A 13,029-nucleotide genomic window follows, 5' to 3' on the forward strand; every position below is an offset into this window, starting at 1 on the left:
ATTTAGCTTTTTAGTTGTCAGTTTTTGTAGATATTTTACGCATACTTGGCTGGGAGGACATAAATTGTAAAGCAAACTGACCAAATCCAATTTCATTGCCTTCCGCCTTGTCAGTTAAATGCTGTAACGCAGTCATTCCTTCCCACTGCCAGATAGACCAATAAATCGAAGCAATCAATTCCTTATTCAATATATTACCAGATTCTATCAAAAAATGTTATATCTTGATCAATTGGGCTATGCATACACAGGTGCAGCAAAAACTGCATCCAAATTTATAGAAACACATTGACATTACATTTTTCATCCATCCCTTTAGGGCAAACTGAATCCAAAAAATCTTCTCTGTATAATATTTTTCTGTTAATCTGTTTTGGAGAGATTGATGGTGGGTGTCACATGGTGTGCGTCGTATTAAGGAAGGAAGATGGTGAAGATTGCATGCTTGAGAAAAAGGGAAGACCCCCGAAATGTTGCCACAGGTGCAGACCTTCGGCTCGTCAGGCAGCGCCTCTGCTTCTCTGTCTCCGTAATGTGACGCTGAGTCACTTCTTATGGATAATCCGTGAGTCAAGACAGTCAAGGAGTCCAAGGTCAAGAGCCAGGAGGGTACATCATAAACAGAGTGAAAATACAGAGGTGTAGTTAGGTAACAGTCCGAGGTTAGAATACCAGGAAGATGGTGGATCAGAGCAAAGTGGCTGGGCAAAAGGGATGGTCAGAACGAGGTCCAAGGTCTGGCAGCAATGGATCTAAAAGCAAGGCACAGGACCTAGCGAAACAAACCATACTGATCTGAAGCTACGACTGACAGCTATCTGGGACTGCCAGTATGTTAAGTAGCTGAGTAATCATTAGGAACAGGGAACACCTGACGAAAGCTCAGCACCTCTCAATCTCAGATTGGACGGCCGAGCTGTAAATCAAAACACAGACAGCTCAGCACGCCCCTGCACAAGCCTGGATGACTGACCTGTCAATCACTGCGCACAAGACACAATGAGGGGTGGAATCATGACACGTACCTTCAGTGTCTCTGAGCGCATGGACAGACTACATCGAAGTCTATGGATTGCTTGTTCACTGTTGTGATTATCATGATTATCAATCCAAAGGAATCTTTGTAAAACTTTTCATGCTAAGATGAAAATTTAATATTTTGGATAAAATAATTGTTTAAAAAAGAACTTAGGACATAAATTGTACCAGGCTTTGCTGCCACCCAAATTTAGTTGCTTTACAGCCATTCCCCCATTTTAGGTCTCCTCAATCCTTCCTCTACTCTTTGCCAGTCTTCTTTAGGCCCCCTGAATGTTTGGATGCTGGGCCTCCATTACCAGATGAAGAATCACGGCGTCAAGAACGAGTCACCTTTTTGTATTGCTTCTTTCTGGCAGAGGATTTCGTGGCACTCAAATCTTCTAGGAGGGGGTATCCCATTGTGTTCCATAAATGCTATCTCCAGCTGTATACTGTTAGCTCCCTTTAATTTTAGAAAACAATATACTGTATAAATAATAAAAAATAATGTAAATGCTTACCACTACTCAGTGTAATTTCTGCTTTCCATGAATTTACAAACGTTGGATGAGATACAACACAAGTTACCGACGTCCTATTAATTCCACTTCTCATGATTGTGCTGATCACTGACCACATCCGGTCCGGATCTTCCAGTTTTGTAGTGTTTATATCATCTAAATGTGGGATCCAGGAGATTTCTGCAGGCGGATTCCCACCGATGGCTTCACACTGTGGAAATCCGTCACTGCTTAATTTTAGAAATGGAAATGGCTGGACTGATAAAGTAAATGGAATTTGATTATTAGTAAATAGGAAGAATTTTTCTAAATATCATGAAGGGGTTATCAAATTTCCTTGACTACAAAGATTTCAATAAATAAGAAGTGATTGCCATTGAATATGCCAAGAAAATATGCTAACCGTCTGACATGAAGGACCACTGATGCTCCTAATATTGGTTTCAGTGATAACTCCTCTACAGCCCTACCCACTGCCCTTCAGGATCAGCTGTAATAGGCTTCTTGTTGAATGCTACAGCCATCACTTAAGACAAGAAGCAAGGTAATGCAGAGCGCTTACAGTTGAAACCAGAACTTTACATACACTATATAAAAAGACACATTTGCATGTTTTTCTCAATATTTGACATAAGATGTAAAGTCAAAAGTTTACAAACACTACGATTACTATGCCTTTAAACAGTTCTGGACTGCCCATATGATGATGTCATGTGTTTGGCAGCTTCTGATAGTTTTTTGGCAACATCTAAGTTAAATAGAGACACACCTGTGGATGTATTTTAATGCACACCTGAAACACACTGCTTCTTTGTGTAGCATCATGGGAAAGTCTAAAGAAATCTGCCAAGACATCAGGAAGAGTATTGTGGACTTGCACAAGTCTGGCTCATCCTTGGGTACAATTTCAAGATACCTGAAGGTGCCTCATTCATCTGTACAAACAATTATACGCAAGTACAAACAAGATGGGAATGTCCAGCCATCATACCGCTCAGGAAGGAGACGGGTTCTGTGTCCCAGAGATGAACATGCTTTAGTCCGACATGTGCATATCAACCCAAGGACAAAAGCAAAAGACCTTGTGAAGATGGTAAGATTGTGTCAATATCCACAGTGAAACGAGTACTGTATCAACATAGGCTGAAAGGCCACTCTGCCAGGAAGAAGCCATTACTCAAAAAAAAAAAAACATAAAAAAGCCAGATTAATGTTTGCAAATGCACACAGGAACAAAGATCTTAATTTTTGGAGACATATCCTGTGGTCTGATGATGCTAAAATTGAACTTTTTGGGCATAATGACCATCGTTATGTTTGGAGGTAAAAGGGAGAAGCTTGGAAGCCTAAGAAAATCATCCTGACTGTGAAACACTGGGGTGGCAGCTTCATGTTGTGGGGTTGTTTTGTTGCAGGGGGACTGGTGCACTTCACAGAATAGATGGCATCATGAGAAAAGCAGATTATGTGGCAATACTGAAGCAACATCTCAAGACATCAGCTTGGGCGGAAATGGGTCTTCCAAATGGACAATATTGTCAAAATGGTAGCAAAGTGGCTTAAGGATAACAAAGTCCATGTTTTGGAGAGGCCATCACAAAGCCCTGATCTCAATCCTATTGAAAATTTATGGGCAAAGCTGAAAAGGCTGTGAGCAAGGCGACCTACAAACCTGGATCAGTTACACCAGTTTTGTCAGGAGGAATGGGCCCAAATTCCCACCAACTATTGTGAGAAGCTTGTGGGAGGATATCCCAAATGTGTGACCCAAGTCATTCAGTTTAAGGGCAATGGCACCAAATACTAATGAAATGGATGGAAACTTTTGACTTTGCAGTAAGTATTAAAAATGCCTTAAAACATTCTCTCTCTCTCATTATTCTGGCATTTGGCAAATAGTAAAAAATTATGGTATAATCCTAACTGACCTAAAACAGGAAAGGTTTATTCTGATTTCATGTCAGATATTGAGAAAAACATGAATGTGTCTTTTTTATATAGTGGATGGAAACTTCCGGTTTCAACTGTATTTCTAAGGTTAAAAAGCATTGCAAAGTTATGGAATGACCAGATTGCACATGAAGTGGGTAAAAACTTTTCCCAACTCATTCAAAGTCGTGTTTTAACATCTCATTCTCTACAGGTTTCTTATATGAAGCTGTCATCAGTTTTGCAGAGTCTAAGCTCGTGACAGCCTCTTTGAACCAAATTCAAGAAAAGGTAAGGGAGGGGAGGACAACACATTTGATATCCATGCTGGTTCTGTGGTCCTCAATAACCAAGTCATAAATATGAACACTGCCTCCAGCATGGTCAACACAATCATCTCCTGCTGCTGTAAACAAGCCGCATAAAATCAAAGATACATATGGTAAGTGTCTTCCTTAAAGAGGTTTTCCCATGAATAAAGGTTATTTTTAATCAACAGATCTTGGAATGATAATAACTTCCACAATTGAATGTATTTAAATAAAATGTTCCTGTGCTGAGATAATGTTATAAATGTTCCCCCGCTGTGTACTATGTAATGGCTGTGTCTGACCGTGCAGGAACACGGTCTGTTCATACCACATCTCCTGGGCAGGGGAGGAAGGAAGAGAGTATGCAGACATTACAGCCAGAATCACAGCTGATTCTTTCTGTGAAGTAAAACATTGTTTACAATCAGGCAGTGAAATGTTTTACCTCACAAGAAGAATCATCTATGATCCCGGCTGTAATGTCTGTATACTCTTTTGGGTCCTCCCCTGCCCGGGAGCTGTGGCATGATCAGACCGTGTTCCTGCACTCTCAGACACAGCCATTACACAGGGGCACATTTATAAGATTATCTCAGCACAGGGACATTTTATTTAAACCCATCCAATTGAGGTAGTTATTATTATTCCAAGATTTATTGATTAAAATGAACTTTTGTATACCTCCCATAAATGACTCTGACCACTGCCTTCCATCAACAATCTCTCCCCATTAAAAGGGAACATATTTAAGGGATATTGGGCACATTTGAAGTTATATGGAGGTTGTTTAATAGATAAACCTTACAACTCACCTAATACTTTTAGTGAAAACTTTCTGAAGAACGTGTCCTCATCATTCGCCACTTCACAAGTGTACGTCCCTTCATCACACATCTCAGTGTTATTGATGGTCAGTGATAAATGGTCACTTCTCATCCTTGTGCTGCAGGAGCTGTATGACGTCTTTGTATTATCCTCCTCTATTTTATATGATATTACACAGGATGAATTATATAGATGAAGCTTCCATGTAACTGATAGTAATGTGTCTCCGGGATCAGCCTCACACTGCAGAACAGTAGGATCACCTCTTCTCACCCTCACCATGCCTGGAAGTGAAAGAAGGTGATTACGGTATTAAAAGTCTTAAAAATATTTAATTATTAACAAGAATAATTATTACGGGGACTGATCAGAACAATCCAATGTACATTACACAGACAAAAGTGATGTAGAGCAAGTGGGGAAACTGCTGGCCATGTGTGTGCATTATGTAAGACCACATAGACAGCACATAGATTTATACATATCCATGGACCTGTATAGGTCACTTTGATCAGATAAAAAAATGGACACCTCTCTGTGATTTTTTTACTGACCCATGGCCCTAAAAAAACACAGGCATGTGAATAGCACCATAGATTATAATAATAGATTGTAATTAGTGTTGAGCGAGCATGCTCGACACTGCTCGGTACTCGCTCGAGCATCTCACTACTCGGGATGTTCGGCGAGCACCGAGCATTTCCGGGTTACTCGGGCGGGAGCTCGGGTCTCCACCCTGCATGTTTGGCGCTCTTTACAGAGCCAATGAACATGCAGGGATTGCCAGCCAGTCACTGTTATGCCGCAGCCATGTTGGTTGTGGGCATTACAGTGATTGGCTGGCCGCACAGCGTCACCTCGAGTATTTAAAACCGGGCGCCGCCATCTTGGACACAGTCGCTCCAGATCAGACAGTGTAGGGCGAGTGCCGCTGAGCTAGGGAGAGATTTATACTGCGAAATAGGTAGTGTAGGGTCTCTAAAGCCTGCCAAATCAAACAAACACGCCTTCTGAGGACTAATATCCATCACAGGCAGGCAGGCTGTATAGGAAGCGCAGTGGTTATACCAACAAACACGGCATTACAGTCCTGTGTGCTGCTTCTAACATTGCTAGACTTAGCCCCAGGTCTCAGGGGCCAGGAAAAATCCTTTTTTTTTCATCTAAATCCTCTTCTTTTTTGTTTTTCCTCAATCAGACTGTACAAATACCCGTCTTATTAACCTTTTGGTATTTCCCCTTCCCCCCCAAAAAATTGAGTGTTTCTGTGAGTGTTTAGACACAAATATATCTGTTTAAAAGAGTCTGGTGTAGGCAGATAACTAGAACTGTGATTTAGTAGTTCCACAGTTCAAATCTCTGTATTGTCCACTTTTTTGCCTTTTTTCCATAAAAAAAAAAATTTGAGTGTCTCGCTGACTGTTCAAACACAAATATATCTGTTTAAAAGATTCTGGTGTAGGCCAGAGAACTAGAACTGTGGTTTTCCTCTTCCACGGTTCTTATCTCCTTTTTATTACCCTTTTGCCATTGATAGTGCGAGTGTAAGCTATTTTACTTCATTTACAATGGGCAAGGCGCGTGGCAAGGGACGTGGAACTGGACGTTCTGGTGATGGTGCGTGCAGAGGATGGGGTCGTGGCCAAGGTGAAAATGTGCCACAACCAACAGCCACATCTTCTCGCTCCCACTTCTTGACCGAATTACTATGGAAGCACACAACAACACCACTATTGCAAACTGATCAGTGTGAACAGGTTATTAATTGGATAGCAGATAATACTTCCAGTCACCTGGGCACCACCACCTCCGGTCTGTCTTCCACACGGTCAAGTGTTAGTAGCTGTGAGTCTCAACTGCATACTCCTCCTCACCCTGAAGCTCCTTCCTCCCACCATGCCGAGTATCGTCAGACAGCAACTGATCCCACAGTTGGACACTCTGAAGAGCTGTTCATTGGTCCATTTCCATATTTGGGCCCCTCGCCTGCTCCGCTTGAAGTGGTGGAAGAGGAGATCCCATGTAGCGATGGCCAAATATTTGAACAGCCACGGCCACAGGAAGGCGACGCTGGCAATTTGTCACAAGAGGTGGACGATGATGAGACACAATTGCCACGAAGTGAGGAGGAGGACCGTAGTGCTGAAGTGGAAGAGGAGGAGGTGGTGGATGATCTAGTAACTGACCCAATGTGGCAGGAGGACACACAGAGCGAGGCCAGCAGCACACAGGTGGAGGGAGGCAGAGTACCCCAACAGCCAGGAAGAAGCAGTGTGGTGGCCGCAGACAGAAGGCGGGCAACCGTTCCCCATAACACCAACACGAGGGACGTTGCCAGTACAACTGGTAGGTCTTCCAGAGTCTGGAATTTTTTTAAAGACTCTGCTGATAACCCCAAAAAGGCCATTTGTACCACCTGCCATGCCAGCATCAGCAGGGGTGACAAAACTACCAGCCTGACCACCACCAGCGTGATCAGGCACATGGCAGCAAAGCACCCGACTTTGTGGGGCGAACCCCAGGGTCCACGACCAGTGTCAGCAGGTGTTACCACTGCTTCTTCCACTGTTGTGCGTGTAATAGAACCCCCTGTTGTGCGTGCAAGGCAATCCCCTGTCCATACTGCATGCAAAGATGCCCCCTTCTCTCAGTCTTCACTTGTTATGGCAGTTTCTCAAGAAACAGCATCAACGTCCACGTCCACGTCCCACCGCAGCATTCAATTGTCCATATCCCAGAGCTTTGGACGAAAGTGCAAATTCGCAGCTAACGCCCCACAGGCCACAGTCCTAAATTCGCACATTTCACGACTACTTGCGTTGGAAATGCTGCCATTTAGGGTGGTGGAGACGGAATCCTTCCGCAACCTTATGGCGGTGGCTGTCCCTCGGTACTCGGTCTCCAGCCGACACTATTTTGCCTGATGTGCCATCCCCGCACTACACAAGCACTTGACCCAAAACATCTGCCGTGCCCTCAACAACGCAGTTACTGGGAGAGCCCACCTGACAACGGACACGTGGACAAGTGCTTGCGGCCAGGAACGGTACATCTCCCTGACGGTACACTGGGCAAACATAGCGGAAGCCGGGACCCAGTCGGACCTTGGGACGGAACACATCCTCCTCACACCGTCAGACAGAGTTGCCCCCACAGTGTACAGCGCCTGCACCTCATCCTCCTCCTCCTCCTCATGTTCAGCATCCATCTCAGATATCACCACATCAGTTACAAGCTGGAAGCACTGCAGTACGGCCTCAGCCAAGCGGCAACAGGCTGTGCTGAAACTCATAAGCTTAGGTGATAAACCTCACACTGCTTGTGAGTTGTGGACAGCTGTGAAAGAGCAGGCAGATCTGTGGCTGAGACTGCTGAACCTACATCCAGGCATGGTCGTGTGTGACAATGGCCGTAACCTGGTGGCGGCTCTGAGGCGAGGCGAGATCACACACGTACCATGCCTGGCTCATGTGCTTAACCTCGTGGTTCAGCGGTTTCTTAAATCGTACCCCGAGTTTCCAGATCTGCTCGTCAAAGTACGCCGCCTGTCAGCTCATTTTTGCAAGTTGGCTACAGCTTCCGCCGCACTTGCTGTGTTGCAGCATCCTTTGCAGCTTCCGGCACACCGACTGGTGTATGATGTCCCCACACTTTGGAACTCTACCCTCCACATGTTGCAAAGGATTTGTGAGCAGAAGAGAGCAGTTGTGGAGTACCAGCCGCAACAAGGGTGTCGATATTCAGGTCAGACTCCACTCAAAAGACCTCAGGAGTGGACCTGGATGTCTGACATATGTACCATCCTGACAAACTTTGAGGAGTCCACCAAGATGGTGAGTGGCGATGATGCCATCATTAGCGTCAGCATCCCACTTGTCTGTCTTTTACAACGTTCTCTGCAGAGAATTAAAGAGGAGGCATTGCAGCCAGAGTATGATGAGATGGATCAATAAGCCGTAGTGGGCGATTACACACAGCCCAGCCTCATCTCATCCCAACGTGCATTGGGGGACAATGAGGGAGAGGAGGAGGAGGAGGAGGAAGAACAGGAGCTGGTATCATGCGCTGTAGACGGTAGTACCTGTACAACTGTCATACCGTTGGTTCAGCGTGGGTGGCCTGAGGACATGGGGGAGAAGGAGGAGTAGGAGAAGAGCATGGTCAGTCGTCATCTTGGTGAGGACACGGAAATCTTGCCCATTACCAGTCTGGCACGCACTTCTGACTTTATGTTACGCTGCCTTAACCGTGACCCTCGCGTTGTAAAAATGTTGGGTGACAGTCATTACTGGTTGGTGACACTTTTAGACCCCCGCTACAAGGAGAACTTTCACTCTCTTATTCCTTAGGTGGAGAGGTCTACAAAAATGGGGAAGTACCAGAAGGCCCTTGCTGCAGAACTGTTAAAAAAATTCCCATCTGAACACGCTAGCGGCAGAGGTCACAGTTCATTGACCAACCAAGGCATACAGGCGAGAGAGACGCAACTCCAATCCAGCAGAAGCAGGGGAACACTGTCAATATTCTGGGACAGTTTTCTGAGACCCGCCCAGCTTACAGGCCCTGAGGCGCGGGGTAATCTCACAAGAAGTGGAAAGTTTCAAAAGATGGTGAGGGAGTACCTTGCAGACCGTACCAGCGTCCTCCGTGATTCCTCTGTGCCTTTTAATTATTGGGTATCCAAGCTGGACACTTGGAATGAACTCGCTCTGTCAGCCTTGGAGGTCCTGGCCTGCCCTGCCGCTAGCGTGTTATCGGAGTGTGTTTTTAGTGCCGCTGGGCGATTTATAACTGATAAGTGCACTCACCTGTCAAGTGACAATGCTGACAAGCTGACCCTTATCAAAATGAACAAGGGCTGACTTGGGCCAGACTTCTCATCACCACCAAATGACAGCAGAGTAACACAGAGTCAAATCCACTGTGTTATTTCGGGAGGTGTATTCCCATGCACCGCTTCACACCCACACATGGGTATATGCTTCCTCAGTTCAGCTGTATTTTGCTCTTCTCCTTATCCTCAGCCTCCACCACCACTATACCACCATGGTGACCTTGGTCCGTGTTGCCAGCATTGCAAGTTCATCCCTCCTGATTTTTGGCAGCTTTTGCTTGGAAGGCATAGGCAAAGACTATGGGAGACCCACTCCCCAATAATGGGAATAATGTTTTTAAGATGCTGTACTGCATGGCTCTTCCAAGGGGCATTAAAACCTTCTTGTTAAGCTACTGCGACCTCCACCATTCTTCCAAGGGGCATTAAAACTGTCTTGTTAAGCTACTGCGACCTCCACCACTTCTCCAAGGGGCACTAAAACTGTCTTGTTAAGCTACTGCGACCTCCACCACTTTTGCCAGGGGCATTAAAACCGTCTTGTTAAGCTACTGCGACCTCCACCACTTTTCCCAGGGGAATTGATATTGTATTTTTATTCCACTGTGACCTCCACGTCTCTTCCAAGGGGCATTAAAGCCGTCTCTTTAAGCTACTGCGACCTCCACGTCTCTTCCAAGGAGCATTTAAACCGTCTTTTTAAGCTACTGCGACCTCCACTGCTCTTCCAAGGGGCAGCATTAAAACCATCTTTTTAAGCTACTGCGACCTCCACCATTCTTCCAAGGGGCATTAAAACCGTCTTGTTAAGCTCCTGCGACCTCCACCACTTCTCCAAGGGGCATTAAAACCATCTTGTTAAGCTACTGCGACCTCCACCACTTTTTCAAGGGGCATCAAATCCGTCTTGTTAAGCTATTGCGACCTCCACGTCTCTTCCAAGGGGCATTAAAACCGTCATGTTAAGCTACTGATACCTTCACGTCTCTACCAAGGGGCATTAAAACCGTCTTGTTAAGCTACTGAGACCTCCACGTCTCTGCCAAGGGGCATTAAAACCGTCTTGTTAAGCTACTGCGACCTCCACGTCTCTTCCAATGGGCATTAAAAATGTCTTGTTAAGCTACTGCAACCTCCACGTCTCTTCCAAAGGGCATTAAAACCGTCTTGTTAAGCTACTATGACCTTCACCACTTTTCCAAGGGGCATTAAAACCGTCTTGTTAAGCTACTGCGACCTCCACTTCTCCACCAAGGGGCATTAAAACCATCTTGTTAAGCTACTGCGACCTCCACGTCTCTTCCAAGGAGCATTTAAACCGTCTTTATAAGCTACTGCGACCTCCACTGCTCTTCCAAGGGGCAGCATTAAAACCATCTTTTTAAGCTACTGCGACCTCCACCATTCTTCCAAGGGGCATTAAAACCGTCTTGTTAAGCTCCTGCGACCTCCACCACTTCTCCAAGGGGCATTAAAACCATCTTGTTAAGCTACTGCGACCTCCACCACTTTTTCAAGGGGCATCAAATCCGTCTTGTTAAGCTATTGCGACCTCCACGTCTCTTCCAAGGGGCATTAAAACCGTCATGTTAAGCTACTGATACCTCCACGTCTCTACCAAGGGGTATTAAAACCGTCTTGTTAAGCTACTGCGACCTCCACGTCTCTGCCAAGGGGCATTAAAACCGTCTTGTTAAGCTACTGCGACCTCCACGTCTCTTCCAATGGGCATTAAAAATGTCTTGTTAAGCTACTGCAACCTCCACGTCTCTTCCAAAGGGCATTAAAACCGTCTTGTTAAGCTACTATGACCTTCACCACTTTTCCAAGGGGCATTAAAACCGTCTTGTTAAGCTACTGCGACCTCCACTTCTCCACCAAGGGGCATTAAAACCGTCTTGTTAAGCTACTGCGACCTCCAAGTCTCTTCCAAGGGGCAAAAAAACATCTTGTTAAGCTACTGCGACCTTCACGTCTCTTCCAAGGGGCATTAAAACCATCTTGTTAAGCTACTGCGACCTCCACGTCTCTTCCAAGGGGCATTAAAAACGTCTTGTTAAGCTACTGCGACCTCCACATCTCTTCCAAGGGGCATTACAACCGTCTTGTTAAGCTACTGTGACCTCCACCACTTTTCCAAGGGGCATTAAAACCGTCTTGTTATGCTACTGCGACCTCCTTGTCTCTACCAAGGGGCATTATAACTGTCTTGTTAAACTACTGTGACCTCCACGTCTCTTCCAAGGGGCATTACAACCGTCTTGTTAAGCTACTGCGACCTCCACGTCTCTTCCAAGGGGCATTAAAAACGTCTTGTTAAGCTACTGCAACCTCCACGTCTCTTCCAAAGGGCATTAAAACCGTCTTGTTAAGCTACTATGACCTTCACCACTTTTCCAAGGGGCATTAAAACCGTCTTGTTAAGCTACTGCGACCTCCACTTCTCCACCAAGGGGCATTAAAACCGTCTTGTTAAGCTACTGCGACCTCCACGTCTCTTCCAAGGAGCATTTAAACCGTCTTTTTAAGATACTGCGACCTCCACTGCTCTTCCAAGGGGCAGCATTAAAACCATCTTTTTAAGCTACTGCGACCTCCACCATTCTTCCAAGGGGCATTAAAACCGTCTTGTTAAGCTCCTGCGACCTCCACCACTTCTCCAAGGGGCATTAAAACCATCTTGTTAAGCTACTGCGACCTCCACCACTTTTTCAAGGGGCATTAAATCCGTCTTGTTAAGCTATTGCGACCTCCACGTCTCTTCCAAGGGGCATTAAAACCGTCATGTTAAGCTACTGATACCTCCACGTCTCTACCAAGGGGTATTAAAACCGTCTTGTTAAGCTACTGCGACCTCCACGTCTCTGCCAAGGGGCATTAAAACCGTCTTGTTAAGCTACTGCGACCTCCACGTCTCTTCCAATGGGCATTAAAAATGTCTTGTTAAGCTACTGCAACCTCCACGTCTCTTCCAAAGGGCATTAAAACCGTCTTGTTAAGCTACTGTGACCTTCACCACTTTTCCAAGGGGCATTAAAACCGTCTTGTTAAGCTACTGCGACCTCCACTTCTCCACCAAGGGGCATTAAAACCATCTTGTTAAGCTACTGCGACCTCCAAGTCTCTTCCAAGGGGCAAAAAAACATCTTGTTAAGCTACTGCGACCTTCACGTCTCTTCCAAGGGGCATTAAAACCATCTTGTTAAGCTACTGCGACCTCCACGTCTCTTCCAAGGGGCATTAAAAACGTCTTGTTAAGCTACTGCGACCTCCACATCTCTTCCAAGGGGCATTACAACCGTCTTGTTAAGCTACTGTGACCTCCACCACTTTTCCAAGGGGCATTAAAACCGTCTTGTTATGCTACTGCGACCTCCTTGTCTCTACCAAGGAGCATTATAACTGTCTTGTTAAACTACTGTGACCTCCACGTCTCTTCCAAGGGGCATTACAACCGTCTTGTTAAGCTACTGCGACCTCCACGTCTCTTCCAAGGGGCATTAAAAACGTCTTGTTAAGCTACTGCTACCTCCACGTCTCTTCCAATGGGCATTAAAACGGTCTTGCTAAGCTACTGAGACCTCCACCA

General features: G+C 45.5%; 1 protein-coding gene across 1 annotated transcript in view; it reads right to left on the reverse strand.

The window, feature by feature from the left end:
• Nucleotides 1-854: 854 nt before the first annotated feature.
• The window catches only part of LOC141248321 (titin-like), a 250,459-nt gene continuing 238,284 nt past the window's right edge, over nt 855-13,029 (reverse strand). Inside the window, exons 5-7 of the mRNA XM_073669345.1 lie at nt 4,594-4,890; nt 1,542-1,799; nt 855-916 (exon numbers count right to left, since the gene is read on the reverse strand). Of these exons, the coding sequence (XP_073525446.1) occupies nt 855-916; nt 1,542-1,799; nt 4,594-4,890 (617 nt within the window). The remainder of the gene's footprint in view (nt 917-1,541; nt 1,800-4,593; nt 4,891-13,029) is intronic.

The sequence above is a fragment of the Phyllobates terribilis genome, unplaced genomic scaffold (assembly GCF_046119375.1).
Source record: "Phyllobates terribilis strain yellow unplaced genomic scaffold, ASM4611937v1 Scaffold_2__4_contigs__length_985480577, whole genome shotgun sequence".
In the NCBI taxonomy this organism is placed as follows: domain Eukaryota; kingdom Metazoa; phylum Chordata; class Amphibia; order Anura; family Dendrobatidae; genus Phyllobates; species Phyllobates terribilis.